This window comes from Eubalaena glacialis, chromosome 8, assembly GCF_028564815.1.
Source record: "Eubalaena glacialis isolate mEubGla1 chromosome 8, mEubGla1.1.hap2.+ XY, whole genome shotgun sequence".
Classification (NCBI taxonomy): Eukaryota; Metazoa; Chordata; class Mammalia; order Artiodactyla; family Balaenidae; genus Eubalaena; species Eubalaena glacialis.
The window spans coordinates 69301071-69323166 of NC_083723.1; the positions used below are offsets into that span (position 1 = coordinate 69301071).

At 36.4% G+C, this 22096-nt stretch overlaps 1 protein-coding gene and 1 pseudogene across 3 annotated transcripts in view; both read right to left on the reverse strand.

The window, feature by feature from the left end:
- PPP1R9A (protein phosphatase 1 regulatory subunit 9A) overlaps positions 1 to 22096 on the reverse strand; it is a 320149-nt gene that overhangs the window by 37570 nt on the left and 260483 nt on the right. For all 3 annotated transcript variants that reach the window (XM_061198553.1, XM_061198552.1, XM_061198551.1), the window contains exons 9-11: positions 21297 to 21526; positions 19687 to 19783; positions 18812 to 18983 (exon numbers count right to left, since the gene is read on the reverse strand). In XM_061198553.1, the coding sequence (XP_061054536.1) occupies positions 18812 to 18983; positions 19687 to 19783; positions 21297 to 21526 (499 nt within the window). The remainder of the gene's footprint in view (positions 1 to 18811; positions 18984 to 19686; positions 19784 to 21296; positions 21527 to 22096) is intronic.
- On the reverse strand, positions 12228 to 12839 carry LOC133096256 (programmed cell death protein 5-like; annotated as a pseudogene).

The window sequence follows — 22096 nt, forward strand, 5'->3', positions numbered from 1 at the left end:
TGCTCAAGAAATTAATAATCAAGTGCTTCTTGGATTTAAATTATTAAGAATAAAGCAAATAACTGAGTTGTAGAAAATATTAATATGTACTGATATTAATAGAGTAAAACAATTTCTCACAGTAGCATTACCCCAGGAAATTCTTTTCACAGTATTAAATATTATGAAGTATTATTATGTTCTAAATATATTATATTATAAAAGCAAAACAAGGAAGCACCTCAGGTTGTACCTTTCTTATCTATGGAACTTAGCACTTGGTATATGGTTCTAACAAATAAAATTAAATATATTTTTCCCTGAGAGATACATCCACTGAATAACAATATGTACAGAAGGTTTGCCTTTTCACTTCATTTGCCTTTGCTTTCTTGAAAGAAAAGTGGATATTCAGAAAAGTCAGACCATTCAAGTATATTTAAAGACAGCTAAATATTTTCTATCAGTAGTCCCTTTCTTTTTTACATGTCAATGAAGAAAAAATAATCACCTTGATCACTTTAATTTCCTCTTTTCAATAAAATCTGAACTTGTAGCTGCCCATTAGGAGTTGTGATAACTGGGAGAGAATCAACTTCACCAGCTCTTGTTTACATATAAAAAGTGGAAATACCACATGGAGGAATGCAATAATATAATTAGATATACTGCCATACACACACATCTTACAACTTATCTATCTCATATTTAGACTGTACATTTTATAACACCAAGCACTGTCACATACATCATCTCATTTGTTCCTCACAACAGCCCCAAAAGACAGAGCAGTCAAGTATATTTTTTCCTCTCCTGAAGCTCAGAGAACTTGACTGTCTTGTCCTCATCCACATAGCTAGTTTATGAGCTGCCGTGACTACGTATTCTAGTTTTTTGACTCCTAGGCCACTAGTCTGTACACTCCAATTTAGCTAGTGTTGAACAAATTATTAGAATAAGATTTTAATGCAATTAGAGTTCAGTGTGTTCAGCTGTCAATTCACAAATGATGTGACTAGTCTAGAAAATTCACTTCTCCAATATGTTGTTATGAAATGTTATTAATCTTCCACATATGTGGAAGAGCATAAAAAAGGAAGACGTTGAAAACTATAGAAAAATTATTTCTCAGATGATTTCTTCTTTGGTTGGTTTAGTAACAACTTTGGTTACCCGGTGACAAAAAGAACCAAGCAGGAAGCTCATTCTACTTTCGTAAACATGGTTCCTTTTGCAATAGAGACCTAACTCTGGAGGACCCAGCATAGTATATAACATCCAGGATTGCAGTAGCTACCTCATCACTAGGTGCTGAACAAATAAAGTGAGGGAACGTGAGAACTGCTTATCAGCAGGGTTGAGAGTATAGAAAATTATTCTGGGGCTTCTGCCCCATTACTATGCAGTAATTCGCCTGGTCCTGGTGTTGGACACCCCCCAAATGGCAATCTTGTATGCTTGCTTTATCATCAGCTAGCACTGACTGGGTGCAAACCGCTGGAGCGCACACATGTAATGATACCTATTAAACATGAAGTTAGCTGCAGTCTGAGAAGCAGTGCTTTAAATCCATTATCCAAGTGGCCAACAACACATCACATCCAATTAACAATTTTTGAGGGCCTGAAAACAAAGATCTCAGGACCTCTTTACAGCAGTGATTAATGGATTATAAATCAGTAATCTGTATTCCCATCCTGAGGAAAAAAAATTTTTTTAAGATCTATAAAACTGGAATGGAGCTGAGGACTTTCACTTCAACAACTCTTACACCAGAAGGAAGTTGGAAGAAATGGCTGTCCAGAGGAAGCAACTACTAAAGACACCGCAAGTAACAACCCCCTCAGGAGCATTAGTGTGAGAGAGAAGGAAAATGTGTACAGGATTATGCTGCTGGGTAACTAGAAGGGTGATCTAACGACCACTAGAAGCTATATTTTTCAATCATGTCATATAAGAATCAGAATATTATAATTCAAACGAACCTTAGGGATTCTGGCCCAGCCTTTTTTCTCAGGTAGGAAAACCAAGGCTCACAGGTCACTAACTTGTGTACTGACTTTATCAGTTAATCTGTGGAAGACTGGATAGAGCTCAGTCCTCAGAAGCCTATCCTCTTTCTAGAAGGACACTCTCAAGTCTGAAAGGAAATTTCACAAGTCACCTTCCACCTTCTTCGAAACTTCCTTTTAGTCTTACTCTACGTTCCAAACAAAAATACATGTCAAGGGCTAACTTTACAAATTCCCAGAAGGATATAGCATCAGAAGAAAAAATAAAATGGAGGGATTTTATTTGACTTTGTATTTATCCAAGGAATAAAATTCTTACATAGAAAAATTAGCTGTCACTTTTGTGGATGACGATGTGGCAGGAGAAATCCAACTGGGTCAACATTTCTAAGTTATGAGCTGCTCAATGTAAGGGCTTCGGTGGCCACGTTCTCTCACTGTCATTCATTCTCTACAGAGATCTTAATCAATAGCATAGCATAACACTACTTTCATAAACGCAAGACCCTGGGTTCTTCCTCTACCCCTTGTCTCCAGTGTATCTTGTTCTGCTGTCCATTAGAATTAGAGGAAAACTTCCTTTTCCTCTCTCCTTTCTTCTCTGTTCTTTCTTTCAGACCCTCCAGACTCTGAAATAGCCTATCTCTGACTCAAATGCAGCTAGAAATACAAAAGAAGAGCAGACACAAGTGGATCAATAAATATAGACAGACAGATGCAGAAAAGGTATGAAGTAGCTAACGATAATGCAGGTTTGAGTGGGTGGGACTCCACCTCAGTACACCTGCATTTTAAGTCTAGCTTCAATATTGCTTCACATTGGATCCTTTAAAAGAAGTTAATGGATTCGATCACAATTTTAGCAGCTGTTATGAAAAATGTTCTGTGAAATTAGGATGTTATAGATCATATTACACAGAGACCAGTTCTCTACAGTAATGCTCTGAGTCATTCAGTTCTTTCACTAGATTGACGTTATTTTTGATGTAAATGGAATGCTGCTCACAGATCAGACATAGGCTGCGAGGGAAGTAGGGGAATGGTGCAGCATAACAATGGGGTCTGCTCCGCATTCTTACGTGCATTATTCTCCTCAAAGACAGTCACACACACCTTATACCATCACACTGCCTGGCTTGTGCTATTATCAACCGAAATGCCGAGCATAATGAGGCACTCGGTGGCATCTTTAAACTTGAACAGTATCTGCATATCGTTCAGTCACTGCAAGTTCGCAAAAGATGGACCCATGGGGCTTTGGGTTGATACACACCGCATTCAGAGGTAGGCTAATGTACCTCAGAGAGGCGGTGTAAAATAGTTGCCGTGAGAGGAGACCTGGAGTTAGTCTTCCTTGAACAGAACCCAAAACGGTGGCTCTGTCACTAAATTGGGCAATTTCTCTAATCTCTCTTTCCCTCAGAATCCTCAGCTGCTAAAATGGGCATGATAATAACAACATAATAATAACTGCATTGTCATGAAGACTAAATGCATTAAATAGATATACAAATGCTTGAAAGAGTACATTATAAGCACTCAACAAATGTCTTTATTTACTGACATAAAACGATTAGCAAGATATTCTTAAGTGACTAAAGCAAGGTGCAGAACAACGTGTATATTCATTTTAAATATTAAAAAAACCCAGCAACATAAAATACATTTTTCCAACAGTAAATATATGCATATAATTGCATAGCAAGCAAGCTGGAAAGATATACTTCATACTGATAATGGTGGTTACCTCCAGAGAAGATATTAGATTTGGAGATGTTGGTCAACAGGTACTTTAGTCTTATTTGTAACGTTTAATTTGTTTGTTTGTTTTTTGCATTAGGTATTTAAAAAAAAATCTATACATTACTTATGCAGTTAAAATTAATAAGAAAGAAAAAAACACATATTCAGTAAATTTACTTTTACAGACATCTTAATTCCATTCTAATCTGATAGCTCTAGTGTTCTAGGACTCAGGATTATCAGATGTTGGTATCAGCCCGGGATACTCTGTCAAAATCCCTGTGACTGTCAGCCTGCCCCATGTGAGATGGCTGTTCTTTCATCACATCTATGGAGACTGTTTGCCTGCCTTGCTATTTTACTGCCAGGTGATTGGGACTAAATAAGGGCCCTATAGTTTAGTTTCCTTCCAGTTACTACTTTGTTTCAGTATTGTATGGGGAGGATGTACTGAATCACACACGGTAATTTGAGACCAAGTTATACAACTTCAGCTCATCTTACGATAGCACTTTGGTTAGGAACCCATCCATGGGCAACTCTCACTCTCAACTCTATTAATAGTCGATTTCTTTATAACCACCCAAAACCTGATAAATTTTGTATCCCAAGTAGTATTTATGAAATTTTAGGAGGCTGATTTGATTTCTTACTATCTTAGAACAAGCAGAAGATTATTGCTGTTTCTTAATTTTTAAATTAGGTCTGAGTTTATTGTTGTATGAACTATACATTTCATTTGCTAATCTTTGAAAAACATTGAGGAATTCTTTACCTATTTATGAATAAATGCAATCTCAAAACTATCTGTATGGTTTTGAAACATAATTTGGTAATTTGTTTTAATGTAGTGCTTCTCCAGTGCAGTCTGATATTTAACTTAGCCTTCTTCAGCTTACAGTCAACCTACACTCCTATTCTCAAAGGGGAGAGAGGTCCAAATTTTGCTGTCTATATCTCTTGAGACTATACTTTCAGGGATCATTTCTACAGTTCAGATCTCAGGAATGACTCTTTAGTAATGCCACTAGGCTAGACTACCCATGGAAGAAGTGACTACAAGTCAGAAAAAAACTATATAAAAAACTAAATTCCATCATATATCATTTGAAATACTTGTAAGAGTTGCTTGATTATGAGAATATAAAGGGATACAGAATTGAGATTTAGACAACAGGGCATTTAAATATCTTCGGACTCCTTCATTGTAAGCTGTCTTTAGACTCTGATAGAAAAGATCTGCACTACCCAAAATTTGAAGAAATGTAAAATCAAATCAAATGGGCAAACCGGCTGGGAACTGCAGACTTCTGTGAGTAGGACTATGAAGTCATGTCAGAGCTTGGGTCTAGGCAGGTGGTTTATGTGAATATCCTTTTCTTAACACTATAGTGTCTTTGACATGACAACAATAAACAAGCTTCTGTATTCTCACTCAGGGTTGCTTATAGGAATCTAATCAGTTTTTCTGTCAATAATCTCTGGATATTAGTAATTCCAAGCATGCTAGTTAGGCAAGTCCCCAAATTACATACTGTGACATAACATCTTCCTTGATTAGTATGGGAAGAACTCAGATTTTATGTCTTTGGTAGAAAATAACCTAAGTAACCTGAGGTGATAGTTGTTGGCTTCCTAAATGGGAAAGTATCTTTTGACTAGAGGAAGACTGAGTTGCATAATACAGCATTAGAAGATTTAAGAAAACTTAAAGATCACAATACTTGTAAGTTTAATAGAACAGATGTATAAGAACTTCTTAAGTACTTGCAAAGACTGTCGGTTGCTAACAATAGTACTTAAAAAGGAAATCAAATATAACAAATTTATAAATGCAATTTTAAATGTTTGTAGATGTTCAATTAGCTACATCTGTAAATAGGAACTAAATATTATTCAAAGATCACTTAGCAGTGATTTGCAAATCAAGTTTTAAAATGTAAAGAACTAGGTTTTTGATCATGTAACTTGAACAAATCAAACATTAAAACTAAAATAAAAATCAGAATGACTTTTTGGTGCCCCAAACCCTTCTGTTTCATCAGAAAACTCACAAGCAACAGAGTTTTCAGTTTCAAATTTTCAAATACGTTCTAATTTTTCCTAACTTTCCTCATAAGTGGAATTTCCTATAGGTCTCAGAAATAATCAGGGCACAGTATTGAAGTAGAACATTACTTCATGTCCACCTAAGAGAATTCAGTTATAACTTGATGTCTGTGCCCCACATTAACAGAAAAAACCTTAAGGATCTCAGTACTATAACTACTGGAACAATATGGTTGGCAGACTGTTCAGAACCATGCACACAAGAGAATTTTCTGGTCCTAATTCCAGAAATAGCTGTTCATCGTTCGAGTTTTAACTCTGTAGATGCTGTGACCCCATGGTTGACTGTGTTTCCCTCTTGGCTGGTAGAAATCTTAAGTGAAATCTTAAATAATCTACAGGAACCCCCAGCACATACTTCATATACAAACCACTCCATGCAGCATCTTCTCCTTCCTACTTTTATATCCCTCCACCCTGATTTCCCAGCCTATTCGTTTAATCAGCTTACCTTAGCATAATCATATGCTGTCTTCCAATCTATAAAATTAGGATTCCATGGTGAACCAGAGCATATTTATAAAATATAAGAAACACTTCAAAACACAGCTATCTTGTGACGTTTCCTTGAAAAGGAGCTATATTCCACATTTGGGTTAAAATTGTCTTGACTTCCAGAAGATCATAATCTACCTTTACAGTTCAATTGGCTTTTGAATAAAATTTTATTTTTATTGAATTTTATTCAAAAGCCAAAATACTCAAAAGCCAAAATAAAATATGAAGTAGCTCACTTTTCCTAAAATGAACAGAAAATTACTTAGCTTCTGAAAAAATAACTTGCTTTCCATCAAAACAACTTTGGATCTCTTCTAGCACTAATACATATTCTCAGTATGAGTGAAGGGTCTGGTGACTTCTGTGAACTTATGAAGATGCAGTGAGAAATATGAACCAAGGAAAGTTGCCGTTTTGCAACTAAATACCTCCTTTTGAATGCCTCATTGATTTGTCAACAAAAGTCTTAATGGCTTACACATAGACAGATGCAAAACTTGCACAAAACTAGACAGGCAATTTAGGTGCTTTGCTTTTTGAGTAAGAGAACAGATTTTGGCTTTAATGATATGCCAGAAAACAATCAATAAGTATTGATTTCTCATTCATTTGGCTTGTTCATTAAAATTTTCCACAGTGATTTACTGGGAATGTTCAACCTTTGATTAGTGCAATTCAATAATATTTCATGGTCAAAATTACTTATTGGGGATCAAGAGTTACTGAAGGGACTTCCCTGGTGGTGCAGTGGTTAAGAATCCGCCTGCCAATGCAGGGGACACGGGTTTGAGCCCTGGTCCGGGAAGATCCCACACGCCACGGAGCAACTAAGTCCGTGCACCACAACTACTGAGCCTTCGCTCTAGAGCCCGCGCACTGCTACTGAGTTCACACGCTGCAACTGCTAAAGCCCACACACCTAGAGCCTGTGCTCTGCAACAAGAGAAGCCACCGCAGTGAGAAGCCTGCGCACCGCAACAAAGAGTAGCCCCCGCTCGCCGCAACAATGAAAACCCAACACAGCCAAAAATAAATAAACTTTTTTAAAAATTACTGAAAATAATCTGTTCAGGAAAAATAAAAATTGTGAAAGTTTACCAAAAAATTATATCTATAGGCATGATAAAGAAAGCTTGAATCTAGTCAAGAATTTTCCCCTGCCCCAATTTAGAACTACACAACATGACAGCATGGAATAATTACTTCACTGCTCTGTATCTCATGCTCTTGTATAAGACACTCCTGATGATGTAGTGTAAGCATTCACTTTCCTTTTAATAACTTTCCATTTCATGAATTCTGACTTTAATCATGTCTTTAACCTTCTTTTAAAATTCTGGGTTCCAGTGCTAAAAGTGAATGTTTAATGTACTCTCAGACTCTATCAGGAAATAAATCAGATGCGGTGGTAGGAGTCTGGCCTGGCCTCATATCCACAGGTAGCAGAAAAGAGCCACTAACATTGAGGGCTCAGGGAAACACAAAGACAACACATAGTTACAGCCTCAGCAGAAAATAATTTCTTGGAGGAGTCCAAAGACCTCAGGAACTTCCTTATCGATGTAAATGTCTGGCTGGTGCTGGCTTTTTTTTTTCTTACAAATCTTAAACTAATATTTTAAGCCTAAAAATCTTTTGTGGTTTTTCTCATTCTCATCTTTTAATTATGCTACTTAATTTTTTTTATTTTAAAATATTTTATTTATGCAAAAAAGTATACCATATATGTAAGTCATATAGAAATAGAAGGGGGAAAAAAAAGACACCCATGTACCTACTATCAAGCCTAAGAAACAAAATTAGTACTTTTGAAGCCCTCTCTATGTCCCGTTCCTAGTTGTAACCCCTGTTTTTTTCTCCTAGTTATTCCACAAAAGTATCTCTAAAGAAAATACTGATTAATTTTGCTTGCTTTTAAACTTTATATACTTGGTAATGAACTGTACATAATATTCTTCAAATCATTTTTTTTTGTTTGCTCAACATTATGTTGAAAGGTTTGACTAGAATTAATTAACTTTTTACTGTAGCTATTATGAATGATGTTGCTGTGCATTTTTTAACACGTCTCCTGGTACACAGCAAGAATTTCTGGAGAGCATACATATATGCAGAAGTGAACTTATTGGGCCATAGAATTTGTACATCTTCCATTTTACTAGATAATATCAAATTGTTTTAACAAAATAGTTGTATGAGTTTTCTTTTTTTCCCCTGCATACTGGCTATCACATATTACTGTGAAACTTTATCTTTGCCAATCATTTTATTTTTATTAATGAGGTTGAATGTTTATTTATGTTCACCAATCTTTGGGTTTCCTCTTTTGTGAACAGATTGCTTATGTGTTTTGTCCACTTTTTCTATTATGTTAGTTGTATTTTCTTATGATTGGGGTAAGTTTTAAGTATATTCTGGATAACGATAACAATCTTTTTTCTTAGTTACATGGGCTGTAAATATCTTCTCTCAATTTTTGGCTTCTCTTTCTATGTTTTTATAGTATCTTTTCATGATCAGATTTTCTTAATATTACTGTGGTCAAATTTATCAAACTTTTCTTATGATTTGGATTTTTTTGTGTTAAATAAGAAATCACATAAGCATTCTCCTACATTTTCTTCTAAAAGTTATAAATGTTGCCTTTCATATTTGAGACTACAATCCATTTTAAATCTATTTCATGAATGGTATGAGGTCAGATCCAATTTCATTTTTTTCCATTTGAATCGTCAATTTTCCCAGCCATTTGTTAGTCCATCCTTGCCCCACTAATCTGCAGTGTCAGTTTTGTATCATTCTCAAACTAACATGAATGGATCAGTCTGTTTCCGGACTCTAGTCTGTTGCACTGGTCTACTTGTCAATTGCTGAGATTACACCACACTGTCTTAATACTATTGCTTTACAATGAATCTCAGCATCTGAAAGAACAAGTTCCCTCACCTTGGTTTTCTTCAGGAGTATCTTGACTATTCTGGGCCAAGTTGTTCTTCCACCTACATTTTAGAAACAACTTGTCATGTTCCAAAAAAAAAAACAACCCTGTTCAAATTCTGATGGAAACTGTATGGAATACATAGATTAATTTGGCATAATGTCATTTTTACAATATTGAGGCTTCCTATCTCTTTTGATTTATATGGGTCTTCTTGAATGTCTTTTCATGGGTCTTGAGCTTCTTTTGTTAAATTCATACTAGCTACCTTATATTTTTTGTTGCTATCATAAATGGTAGCTTGTAAAAAATTACGTTTTTTGGGACTTCCCTGGTGGTGCCGTGGTTAAGAATCCGCCTGCCAATGCAGGGGACACAGGTTCAAGCCCTGGTCCAGGAAGATCCCACACGCCACGGAGCAACTAAGCCCGTGCGCCAAAACTACTGAGCCTGCACTCTAGAGTCCGCAAACCACAAGTACTGAAGCCCGTGCGCCTAGAGCCGGTGCTCTGCAGCAAGAGAAGCCACTGCAATGAGAAGCCCGCGCACCGCAACGAAGAGTAGCCCCCGTTCACCGCAACTAGAGAAAGCCCGCGTGCAGCAACGAAGACCCAATACAGCCAAAAATAAATAAATAAATAAATTTATATTTTAAAAAATTACGTTTTTTGTCAGAGTTGACTGATGTCTTATGATTCTAAGAGCCATCCACCCTGCTAAATTCTTAATTGTAATGACCTGTAGACTCGAATTTTTTTATGTATTCAATTTTATTATCTGTGAATAATGATAGTTTTGCCTTTTTTCACTCCTTATATTTTTTAAATCTCTTTTGCTTGTCTACTACTTGCTAGGACCTCTAGGATAACATTGAATAGATGTGGTAATAAACATTTAGTGGGGGACTTCCCTGCTGGCACAGTGGTTAAGAATCCTCCTGCCAATGCAGGGGACACGGGTTCGAGCCCTGGTACGGGAACATCCCACATGCCGCGGAGCAACTAGGCCCGTGAGCCACAACTACTGAAGCCTGCGTGCCTAGAGCCCGTGCACCACAACAAACAGTAGCCCCTGCTCACCGCAACTAGAGAAAGCCCGCATGCAGCAACGAAGACCCAGTGCAGCCAAGAATAAATAAATAAATAAATTTAAAAAAAAACATTTAGTGGTGAAATGTTAAAAATATTCCTAATTTTAAAGGAAATTCTTGATTTTAACATTTGACCACTAAATATGATGATTGATAGAGACTTTTGTTAGCCTCACATAACAAGTTAAGAAAGTTCCTATGTATTTCTAGCTTAATAAACTTTTTACCACGAATAACTGTTCAACTTTATTTAGTGTTTGTCTTCATCTAATAAAATGATTATATACATTTTTCCTCTAGTTAATGTGTGAATTATATGAGTTTTAAAATGTTGAACCGACTTTTGTGTTTCTTACATAGACACAGTTGGTCATGATACTATATATGTAGACTTTAAAATACATTTCTGGATTCAACATTTACCTTTGTGAACAAGTAGTTTTTTTTTTAAATAAAGAGAATTCTGGCCAGCCAATGGGCGTTCACTCTGCTCATCTGAGAGTAGAGGAGGAACTCTATTCCAGAACACAATCATGTTAGTTTAAACCTCAGAAACCTGTATTAACCCCATATCCATCCTAACTGTTAAATATACAGATCTATACTACATTAGCTACACAGAAAACCATACTCAAGGCATTTGCCAGGGAGTATAACCTCTAACTTATTGACAATTTCACAAAGAACTACAACACTTGTATAAAAAGAATGTTTTCTTGTTTTTTTGTTTTTAAGAAAAAACAAATCCCCAACGCTTTGAGGATTTTTACCAACTCTTTACTCGGTAATGCAGGTCATGCTCCAATTATGGAAGATATTTTTTTATGCTTAGTTGCAGTAAGGACTCATTCCCAAACAAAACAAGTCGTGACTTCACATGGAACCAATAAATGGATTTTTTTTAATAAAAGGAAGACTGGCAATAAAGCTTACCCATTCAATTTCAAATATTGGTTATAAGGTATAGCCACTGATATTCTTTCATGTTTAGAAATTCTTTGTCATTATTCAAAAAATGTTTTTAATCATGCTAATAAACTTGTTTACAAACAAACAAACCCCCCACAACAGTTGAATGGGGACATCTTAATGAATAGTCAATCCATCCTCTCCAGCAAATATTCTAAATTTTATCTGTAGGTATCCACACAAAGAATAAAGTTAATATAGGAAAAAATAAATAAGAAAAGAAATCCCCACTTGATTAATCCAAAAGAAGGCAAGAAAGCAGATAAAAAGAACAAAGAAAGATTTTTTGTTAGATTAGAAACAAATAGTAAGATGTTAGATTTAAACTCAATATATCAGTAAATAAATTAAATAGCAACTTTCTAAATGCATCTTAAAGATTGAGAAAATTTTTTAAAAGCAAGATTGAGACTGTAATAGAAATAATCAATTAACCGTTGCTTATAAAAGACATGGAAAATTTGCAGTAAAAGAATGGAAAAAGATACCACACAAACACTTACTAAAAGAAAGCTGATACAGCTCTTCAAATCTCAAACAAAATCAATAACAAGGTGAATTACTAGAAATAAAGAGGGACATTTCCTAATGATCAGAGGTCAATCTACCAAGAAGATATAACAATTCTAAATTGTATGTACCCATTAACATCACCTCAAACACATAAAGCAAAAACCGACATAACCAAAAGAAGAAACAGATAAATCTACAATTATAGTGTTATTTTTTGATGCATCTCCCTCAGTAACACATTCTAGAAGTTTTGAATATGGTTAGCAAATTTGACCTGACATACATGACAGAGCACCTGAGCACCAACCTAGGTCAACAGAGAGCTAAGTACCATCATTTCTTTTTTTTTTTTTTATTTTTTTTTTATTTTGCATAACAAGTTTATTTTTAAAAGGCATATAGACAGTAAACAAAGTAAACATCCCATCAACCTCTTAACTTCTGCCAAGTATTATCTGTCCTAGAATTGCTCCATGAAGTCCCAGTCTCTAGACATCTTAAATTCAATAATCGTCATCTTCATCAGAGTCCATTACTTTTCTTCTGCTGAACTTAACTGTTGTTTTCTTTTCTGTTTGTTGGCTTACTTTCTCGAGGATTTCTATTAAACCTTGTTCTGATACCTTCCCACTTAGTTGTCCATACCGTGCCATCTGTATAAGGTAATTCTCTACTGCTTTAGTTTTCTCAGGCTTTTTACAAGTGCTAAGTTACTTAATCGGGCCGGGGCTGACTGATCCAGAACTTGGGCTAAGATACTGTTTCTCATTTCTGCTTCCCTTTGCTTTGCTTTCTGTTGTGCTACATCGCCAGGGTCCCCGTGCTTCGCCTGCAGCTCGGCCAGCCTGTGCTTCCTCAGCGCCTCGAGCTCCTCCTCCGCCATGGCGCGGCCGTCCGGAGCGAGCAGCCGCGGCCAGGCTCCAGCCCACTCGAGAGACCGCTGGCAGCCCCTTAGCGCGCGCGCCGCCCTCCCCACTCCATCATTTCTTATACATCCTCTCCTCTCAGTAATTTAAATTGCTTTTACTGAACACTACATTGTATATTTATGTGATGCCATTAGTCCACACTGAGGTTCACTGTGTGAAAATGCCCTGATACAATCATCAGTGGATCTACTGTAAGGATGTTATCAATATTAATATCACTGCTCCAAATCATGCATTATTTGTACCAATAGTTATACTTCTCTTGAGCAGATGGTTTATTTTAATCTTATGAACACTGTGAAGAATGTAATGGACCAGGGTTTCCATCTCCTTCTGATGACTAGAAAGTTTACAGCCAAATTAAAGACTTAGCTTCAGAAATAATATAAATATGGTATATACACTTGTAGCATCATATCTGGTTCTACTCTGTCCTCATCCTCATTGTTCTCCTTTATCTTATCACTTTCAATTCACTCTATCCTGTCATATAAAGGTGTCGCTCCAAGTTATTTCTAGACAGTGCATGAATGAATGAAATATAAGAATTTAAAAACACACAGGTGGTGAAAAAGGCAAATACCCTTAATGGCAGTTGTTTACTTCCCCTTGTTCTTCCTGATAAAGACTTTATTTAAATATGAGTAAATTACAAAAAAAAAACCGATTCCATTCAGAAAAATCAGATTCAGTGCAAACCAATAAGCTAACAACTGGGTCACAATAAGCAAATACCATACGATAGGGCCTACTGACCAAAGAATTAGCTGGCCTGAATATCTAAGCAGGCTCAGAGTTCTACTGATATGTCCACAAATCCCAGGTTTGGGACCACGCTTACTGGGTTCAGGATTCAAATGTGGACTACTATCTTAGAGATCTACTTTTAAGAAATCTGGGGCCTGGGACTTCCCTGGTGGTGCAGTGGTTAAGAATCTGCCTGCCAATGCAGGGGACACAGGTTTGAGCCCTGGTCCGGGAAGATCCACATGCCGCGGAGCAACTAGGCCTGTGTGCCACAACTACCGAGCCTGCACTCTAGGGCCCACGAGCCACAACTACTGAGCCGTGTGCCACAACTACTGAAGACCTCGCGCCTAGAGCCCGTGCTCCGCAACAAGAGAAGCCACTGCAATGAGAAGCCCGCGCACCACAACGAAGAGTAGCCTCCACTCACCGCAACTAGAGAAAGCCCGTGGGCAGCAATGAAGACCCAACGCAGCCAAAATAAATAAATAAATAAAAATTAAAAAAAAAAAAAGAAACCTGGGGTCTTATTGCAACAGCTGAACCATTTTGTGGAAAAAGAGTAAGGGAAAGGAGAAACAGCAAGAAGATATTATTTTCATTATCATTATGCTCCTTTCTCTAGGATATTCTTAAATTACTTAAAAAGTAGCTAAGAAATATTTTTATTTTTAAAGATATCGGGATTGGGACTTTCCTGGTGGTCCCGTGGTAAAGAATCCGCCGTTCAATGCAGGGGACGCGGGTTCGATCCCTGGTCAGGGAACTAAGATCCCACATGCCGCGGGGCAACTAAGCCCGTGCGCCACAGCTACTGAGCTTGCGTGTCTCAACTAGAGAGCCTGCATGCCGCAAACTACAGAACCCAAGCACCCTGGAGCCTGCGCACCACAACTAGGGAAAAGAAAACCCACACACTGCAACTAGAGAGAAGCCCGCGAGCCACAACGAAAGATCCTGCATGCCATAACTAAGACCCGATGCAGCCAAAAATAAATAAATAAATAAATAATAAACAAATCTTAAAAAAAAAAAAAAAGATATCAAGATTGACTAATTCCAGCCACAATTTATTATGAAAGTCTAGACTTTCCTATAATCCTCTATCTTGCAATTTAAGTCTTTTGCTTCTTGCACAGTTCTCATTAGAGTTAAGAAATAATAAGTAACTAAAGGAACTAAGGATAAAATGCTTTATATATAATCTTCCATGTTCATACTTTGGAGAAGATAACTTGCAGTGTTATCTAATCAGTGCCCCACTGGCTGAGTAGATGGGTGTGAAATAAAAGAAGCATTTGGTAGTAATGCCCAAACTTCAAAGGGATCCTTGAATTACACTTACAAACCTAGCAGTGACCCAGTTCCTGTTATGCCTCAAAACTATTAATGGTATTGCTTTGGATTTCCTGACTTCCTATGATTTCAGCCTTTTCTGGGGGCAAAGAGTTCCTATCAGTTGTCTAGGAGAAGCAGCAGACTCCAGAAAACCAGTACGGTTCAGTTGAGTAGTTAAGAAAATTGGCTGTGGAGCTGGACTCATCCAGCTCCTGGTTCTGCCTCTTGCTCATTGAGTGACCTTGGACAGATGGTTTAATTTCTCCATCTGCAGTTTCCTGATCTGTAAAATGGGATGACAGCAATACTACTTCTTAGGGTTGTTGTGAGGATTAAATGAATCACTGTAACTTAAAACACTGCCTGGCCCGTAGAAACACTACATCAGTTCCCAGGAATAATTTTTTTAAGTGAAGTATGGTTGATTTACAATATTGTATTAAAGTATTGTTTGTTATCACTATTGCTGACTTTGCAAATGTTATCTTTTTCCATTAAAAGAGTTTTTAATTTCTGAGAAAAAACAGAACTGTTAATGGGTCACAATGCTTACAGAATTAAGTATAAGCTCTTCTTCTGGCATCCAAAGACTACTTTTACTCCAAGAATACCCTATGACACACTTTTAACATAAGGTCCCACTTTTAACATAAGGTCTATGAATCAGGAAAAAAATTATTCTAATTTTATTCACTTTTTTCTCTTCTTCAAACTCCCTCTCATCTCTTAAAATGTTTATATCATCTATTTGTTTCATACCAAACCCTTCACCTGCCTCAGGAAGAGCATGGTATTTAAGTGAGTTTTTTAGAGAAGTTTAATCAAACTACGACTACAACCCTTTTTCCTTCCAAGGTCTCTCTAACATGCTTGTTTTCTGCTCTTTTTCTAATCCTGACTTGAATATCTGAGTGGTCATAGACACTTCTAGTCACTTCGGGGCCTTTGGATACGAGGTAGAGAACTCTTATACAGACCAGCATTACTCAGACACTAAGAAATTATAAATATGAAACGCGGCAGTGGGACAAAACTGTCATTTTTCACATTCTGGAACACATGTAAACTAATATCTGACCAGCATACTGGTGTAAACTAGAAGGGATTTAGAGTTTGTTTCATCTCTTGGTGAAAAAAAATTGTTATATTTGCTTTATGGATTTTAAGAAAAAAGTATCAGAATGTGTTAAATAATATATTTGTGTATATAATCTGCCAACATTTTTGTTTTTTTTTTTTTGGCGTGAGGCATGGCTTGTGGGATCTTAGTTTCCCGACCAGGGATTGAACCCGGGGCCCTCAGCGGTGAGAGCGTAGAGTCCTAACCACTGGACCTCCAAGGAATTCCCAATCTGTCAACATTTTAATGAGATACTTGAGTAGGCTTAATTTACAGAAAGAACCATACATATGATGTTTGGATGTAAATTTAACTGTGGCAAATTTTTGCATGGTTTGAAAAACAGTTTTATCACTCTAAAAATGTAAATAATTTAATATCGAGAGCCACATAATTAATCCATCCCCAGTTGGGACTCTCGTTCCTAGAAGAACATGAGTTCTTGTGAAGAAGCAGCTGCTTACATGCTCTTCCTTTCCTCCTCTTACCTTTCTGCCTCCTTCACTCTCTCCTTCCTTTTCTTTCACATTTCATTCTAACATAGCTTTTCACTGACCTATAATTGATAATCCTTTTGCTTCACTGAGCTGCCTCAGACCCAAAAAGATGCTAAACCACTCATCCTATCAATAAAACACTCCAGTGCTTGGAAAACAAATCAGAACTGGACAGTCCACAGGAGGTGGGGAGGTAAAGCACTGCACCTCAAGGGCGCAGACTAGCCAGAACTGACTTCAACCGCTGTACCCATCCTGTTGCAAAAAGGTGTGTGTTGAGGGGGAAGGGTGATCATTAAATACCAAATGGCCTGTGTTTGGTCCGCTGCTTTACTTCCTTTTCTGAACCTCTAGGACTTCAGCGTTCCCTAGCAACAGAAGCAAAGGATCAATTTAGGAAAGTGCTTTCCAGAGCATTCCTATCTAGCTACTGACCAAGCCATTTTAGTTTATGTGATCAAGCAATTGAAATTCAAGGAGATTTATCGCTGACTGTCCTCGGCAGCAAAACTGGAGAGTACTGCTTGATATGTATGCTACTAATGTCTGAGATGACTGATTCTACCTCTACTGCACAAGCATGGATTGGTTTCAGGAAGAATTAGTAGTCTCTGCATCTCACCGTGAACCGACAGTGTTGCTAGGGAAACTGATAATTATGTGGCAAAATGGAGGGTGTAGAATAGAAGAAAAAGGGTTCAGAAGAAATGTAAGGTTTTGATCCAAATCAGCATGTTTATAGTATAGTTTGTTGATCTTCTGTAGTCATATAATTTAATAAATACCATTAATTATATGTTTGACAAGATACAGATTTCTGAACTAAAAGTAATGAACAGAAATAAATTAGACTCTGGAAAGCTACTGGTTACTGATCATACTTTGTGTATGGCATAGCAGGAATATATATTTATTATAAACTAAGATGAATTTGAAGAATTAAAATATTCAAAAAGGTGAAAAAAACACATTGATTTGATTTCTGACTTTTTTAAGAAAACAATCTTATCGAGTTCCAGATATAAAAATTGTAACTCCATAAAAGCTCTAATAAAATTTCTTGTTTTCACCTCAAACACCATTTAGGGTGGAGAGGAAAGAAGTGCTGCCATTTTGATATTATACATAGTAAAAAACCAAGCCAGAGAAGTTGAATGACCTTCCTAAAGTCACACACCTCTTCAGTTAGTGGTAATGTTGGTGCTAAATACTCTTCTTTAACTGCCTGGGAGGCATTATTTACAGATTATGTCTTAGTAAGGGAAAACACAGAAAAAGGATATAAACTTAGTGAACAGATGCAAATCTCTAAATACCACTGTAATTTTAAATGAAAATTTCCAATACTTTTCACTTTCAACGGCTAAGAGTTCAGTTCTGAAAGTTAATGATATGATATAAACAGTTGTTTATCAGGAAAATCTCATTGGAGACATTTTAATATGTGCGAAAGAGCATCAAAGAATTAAACAGCTCATTAGTGATCACAGTTTTACTGCGTGTCAAACCACTGCCTGTGAGTTGTCAGTCCCTTCACGACAATGCTGCCATATGACATTCTTTTATTTTCACTTTTTCTAAGGTCTACTAGGTACCTATTTTAAAAGATGAAATTAAAAGTTTTATGTCCGCCTGTGCATTTATCGTTATAAATCTTATACATTCTCTAATTTATAAATACACTACACGTATTAAAACATTCATACACATTCTTATACACACAGTCTATGCACGGGCGTGTGTGAGGGAAGCAAATAAGTGATTTATTTATGGTTGGTGTATGAAAGAAGACAGCCATTCACAATACAAAATGCTTCCCGTGTTCTGGTCTGATTTGGTCTCTGACAGGAAAGAATGAGACGTATACACAGGACATCGCGGTAAAAGCAGAAAACTACACAGAACTTCTTAACTCAGTGAATTCCAAGTGCTAGAAGTCAGCCTTCTGATGTTATGAAAAAGATCTTCTTTCTAGGGACTTAAAAATCACTCATTTTAAGCCTTACTCATTAATACTTAAGTAGTGTAACTCACCCTATATGGGACGAGCTATCAATTTAAGGCAGTTTATTAAGCTTATCAAATTTTATGGTGGTTTAAAAATAATACCTGACTTGTCTGAGTTGGAATTTTGTTATTTCTTTACATCAAAGATTTATTTTTGATAAGATGAGAGAAAAATTATAAGTTCCTATTTTGATAAGCCCTTTCTTCTTTCCCACAGCAGGAAGCCTTTTTCAACTTTTAAATCTCTGAGTTAAAAAAATAAGAATGTAAGGCCAAATTTTACAGTCATTAAAAACATTTTTTATGGTTAGGTTAAACAAACCTTGACTTAGGCCATCTTGACAAGATGTCTGCTTGACATCCAAGTTCTCCAAGGTATCTCCTTTAGAGACCTCACTAAGAGATGTTCTTCTCTCAAAGATGTTGTTGTTATTGTTAACTTGAGTCCCATTTTGCTTCAGTAGCCTGAACACCTCAGCTTCCAAATCTCTAATCTAAGAGAGAAAAAAAATATCCATTCATGAAACCCTAAATCAGCACTTCTCTCCAAGCACTAGGCAAAACTACCCTATTATTCTTTTTTTTTTTAATTTTATTAAAAATATAGTTGATTTACAATGTGTTTAATTTCTGCTGTATAGCAAAGTGACTCAGTTATACATATATATATTCTTTTCAAATTCTTTTCCATTATGGTTTATCACAGGATATTGAACATAGTTCCCCGTGCTATACGGTAAGACCTTGCTGTTCATCCAACCTATATGTAATAGTTTGCTTCTGCTAACCCCAAACCCCCAGTCCTTCCCTCCTCAACCCTCCCGCCCCTTTGGCAACCATAAGTCTGTTCTCTATGTCTGTAAGTCTGTTTTTGTTTCATAGATATGTTCATTTGTGTTGTATTTTAGATTCCACATGTAAGTGATATCATATGGTATTTGTCTTTCTCTTTCTGACTTACTTCACTTAGTGTGATAATCTCTATTATTTCATTCTTTTTAATGGCTGAGTAATAGTCCATTGTATACATGTACCACATCTTCTTTATCCATTCATCTGTCAATGGACATTTAGGTTGTTTCCATGTCTTGGCTATTGTAAATAGTGCTGCTATGAACATGGGGGTGCATGTATCTTTTCAAATTATAGTTTTGTCTGGCTACCCTATTACTCAGGGGCTTTGAGCATATAACTCACCCGTACTTGCAGGCCTTGAACTTCCACAAGATGAGCTTTTTCCAAATCTTCTATTTTCTTTCTTTCTGCTTCCTGTCTTTTGATGAAATCAAGTTCTCTTAAGAAGAAAATAATAGATCTCATTGCATCAAACACTCAATAAATGAGGAAACGTAAAAATTCTTATCAGAAGCAATGAACTGCACAGTGAAATAAATAACTAGACAGCTGTTTAAATAAACAAAACTCAATCACAGAGAAAAGGCATCTAGTAATGAAAGTAAATAAAATGTTTTAATGGATTACAAAGTAAAGAAAAATGCTTTGATTCTGCTTACTAAGATTTTCATCTGTAGCTCCTGACTCTAGAGCACCTGTTCATATTTAGATAGAAGCTACTGAACTAATGACCCACGTTGGATAATTTAGTGGAGATAATTACATGTCGAGTAGATATAATTCCACATTTATAAAGTCATTTACCTAGTAAACTGATGGAACTGGATGGTAAGAGTTTTAAAAAGATAATTATAATAAGATTGTTTCCTATAAATGACAGTAGAGGGGTTGTTGGGTCAGAAACACTGAGGAGGAGCTGTCCCTACATACCTGAGGATAATATGGGGAGAAGGAGAAATACCTCCATTTTGAGAGTCTGGAATGCAATATGCAAATTTGGTAGAATTTATTATAAAATTATTACATGAAATAGAGTTAGGTATATTTTTGGCAAAAAGAGTTAAAATAGTGATATACTGAATTCATGGTCATAAAAACAATTCCCCCCTTTTCAATACACTTTTTATAGCAATATCTTTTAAACATTAAAAACATTATTTCCATGATAGGAAATAACAGTTATGGTGACTCCTACATATATGCTTAGCTTTTAAGGCTTGACATAGAAGACCAGAAGAGATACTGGTGCTACTTTCTATTATTCTAGCTAGCCAGAAGTAACTGTTGAAAAAAATCCGTAAAAATCTCCCTGGTCAGTCTCCCTGAAATTACACCAAGATTCAACAGATAGAAGCAAAGCAGCATTCGCTCAGAAATAGCGGTTGAAATTTAAAAGCAGAGTGTGGTGATGGTCTCTTACTGCAGTGAACCAAGGCCCTTGTGATTCTCTCAACAGCTAAAAGAAGGAAACTGGCAGGGCAGGAGGTCTTGCTAGTCAATATTTACACTATCTGTAGTGGGAAAATTCTGAAGTTAACTGATTCTAAGAATAGACATAGAAGCAGCCTCATCAAGGCCCCAGTTGCTGCTTTGTACGTACTTTAACCAATAGTTATTCTGCATGACTTCAGCTGGGCTTCTTGCTTCTAAATCACAGATGTTTCAAAAAGGATAGAGGTTCAAATGGTTTAACAGTTACTATTAATGATTAACAACAACAACAACAACAAAACAGGAGGTTGCGAAAAAATTATAGAAGAAAAAATATAATCACATATGAAAAATGATGCAAGAGATTTCTAAAACTTAATGTCTATTTATGCATTAACTATGCTCCTTAGGGGCATGACTCTGAGGTCACCTTTTCTTTTCCACTAGATATTATGAAATTACTGGACATAAACCTTCTTTAGATGCACACAACTATTCTTTAGTCATTAGAAGCTGCTTACTTTTGTTGAAAATCCTTGATCAGTTTCTTTGCCTTGTTGTACTTCTTTTCCAAGGCCTGATACTGGCTTTGAGTCTCTTTGAGGTGCTCGTTCACCGTGTGGCATAACGTTTGAGCCTCAATCCAGTAGCTCTCCAACTTCAACATTCTTTCTTTATTCTCTTCTATATTCTGCTGGAGTTGGGTTTTTTCTAGTTCCCACCTCACTTTCTCATTTTCTGCTGCTTGCAGCTGGACAAAGCAAATATCAAAGCGAGCATTATCTGGGTACTTCTGTAGCAAAAATCCCTCATATTTTTATAGTGTATTTTAAATTCCGTTGTTACATATACTCAAATCATCAAACACACTGAGATGAGAAGAGCAAGTATTATTTTCATTATTACATAGATTATAAAATGGAAGCCTTGAAAAGTGAAAGTGTTTGTCCAAGGTCACACATCTGATAAATGACAAAACATGGATCTGATTCCAACTCCCATGATCTTTCCATCACACTATTTGGTGTATGAAATTCTCTGAGCAGGAAAAAGTGTTTTAGAGTTTGATTCTATCCAATGAACTTCAACACGTTTTCTTCTAGAGTTTTTCTTTTTTTTTTTTTTAAACATATAATTATAAATAAAAAGTTAACTAAAAAGGGAGTAGGGAGAGGCAAGCTGGGAAGGAGAGGGGGCAGAAGCACACAGTATGGCCTAATGGGTAAGAGGGGGACTGTGGAGTCATGCAGTCTAGATTTGAATTCCAGGCTCTGCCATTATTGGCCTTTAAAGCTTGGACAAGTAACTGAAGTCCTCTAAG